The 1,227-nt window shown below is 52.5% G+C and overlaps 1 protein-coding gene across 1 annotated transcript in view; it reads left to right on the top strand.

The window, feature by feature from the left end:
* Positions 1-1,227, top strand: part of SETD7 (SET domain containing lysine methyltransferase 7) — a gene marked incomplete at its 5' end in the record, with an annotated part of 55,043 nt that overhangs the window by 26,765 nt on the left and 27,051 nt on the right. Inside the window, one exon of the mRNA XM_008066442.1 lies at positions 460-649. Within this exon, the coding sequence (XP_008064633.1) occupies positions 460-649 (190 nt within the window). The remainder of the gene's footprint in view (positions 1-459; positions 650-1,227) is intronic.

Raw genomic sequence — 1,227 nt, forward strand, 5'->3', positions numbered from 1 at the left:
TCCACTTACCTCAGCCTCCCAAAGGCGCGGGATTACAGGCTGAGCCACCGAACCCGGCTTAGTTTTATTTTTGTATAGTTGGAGTCTTGCTATGTTGCCCAGGCTGGTCTCAAACTCCTGGGCTCAAGCAGTCCTCCGGCCTCAGCCGCCCAAAGTGCTGGGTTCACAGACACGAGCCACCGCACCTGGCCTCAGGACTCTCCATAGCAACTCAGTCTCCCCGTCTCTAAGTCGGGCATCTATGCCCCCTCCTCGTGTGACTTTCTGGCGGTATATTTGTACGGGGCAGGCTGAGGAGGTACCCGCCACGTTTTCCTCACGCCTGTGAAAAGCTCTGGTTTCTTCAACTGTTATCCATATTGGTGCAATGAACAATGAGAGTGCAGAAGAGAAATTTCTTGAACGTGTGTCCTATAAATACTATATATAATATTTTCTGACTTTTGGTTTCTCCCACAGAATGGAGGCAACCTTGTAGGAGAAGTAAACGAAGACGGGGAGATGACTGGAGAGAAGATAGCCTACGTGTATCCTGACGAGAGGACCGCCCTTTACGGGAAGTTCATCGACGGCGAGATGATAGAAGGAAAACTGGCCACCCTTATGTCCACGGAGGAAGGGAGGCCTCACTTCGAACTGATGCCTGGAAGTAAGTTGCGTCTGTTTCAGACTGTTGCTCTCACCGCAGAGCAGTGTGTGCAGACTGGAGGGCAGTGGCCGCTCCCAGCCACCGCAGCCTCCACCCGCTGGGCTCCGGCGATCCTTCCGCCTCAGCCTTCCAAGTAGCTGGAACTGCAGGCATTGATTTGAGAGCAGTTTCTTTTCTTCTCTGTGTCGTTCACTTTCACAGTGTATGAGTCCGTTTTGCTGCGTAACAGACACCCCAGCGCACTAGTGGTCGACAACAGAAACCACAGGTCCGGTTGGCTGGGCCTGAGGCTTCTGGTTGGATTTGAGTCAGCTCTAAATGTCTTCGTTCTGGGGCCCAGCCCGAAGGGGAAAGTGAAGACCCAGGGCAGGATTTTCCCACAGTGGATCACAGAAGTATCAGAGCATAAGCAAGACGCCTGGATGCCTCTTGAAGCCTCACCTTGGAACTGGCATGACTTCACTTTCATGCCTTCTTTTTTCTTTTCTTTTCTTTTTTTTTTCTTTTTAAGTTGGAGCCTCACTCTGTCGCCTAGACTGGAGTGCAGTGGCCGCTCCCGGCCACCGCAGCCTCGACCT

Source organism: Carlito syrichta, unplaced genomic scaffold (assembly GCF_000164805.1).
Source record: "Carlito syrichta isolate Samal-C Ts95f unplaced genomic scaffold, Tarsius_syrichta-2.0.1 Scaffold308923, whole genome shotgun sequence".
NCBI lineage: Eukaryota > Metazoa > Chordata > Mammalia > Primates > Tarsiidae > Carlito > Carlito syrichta.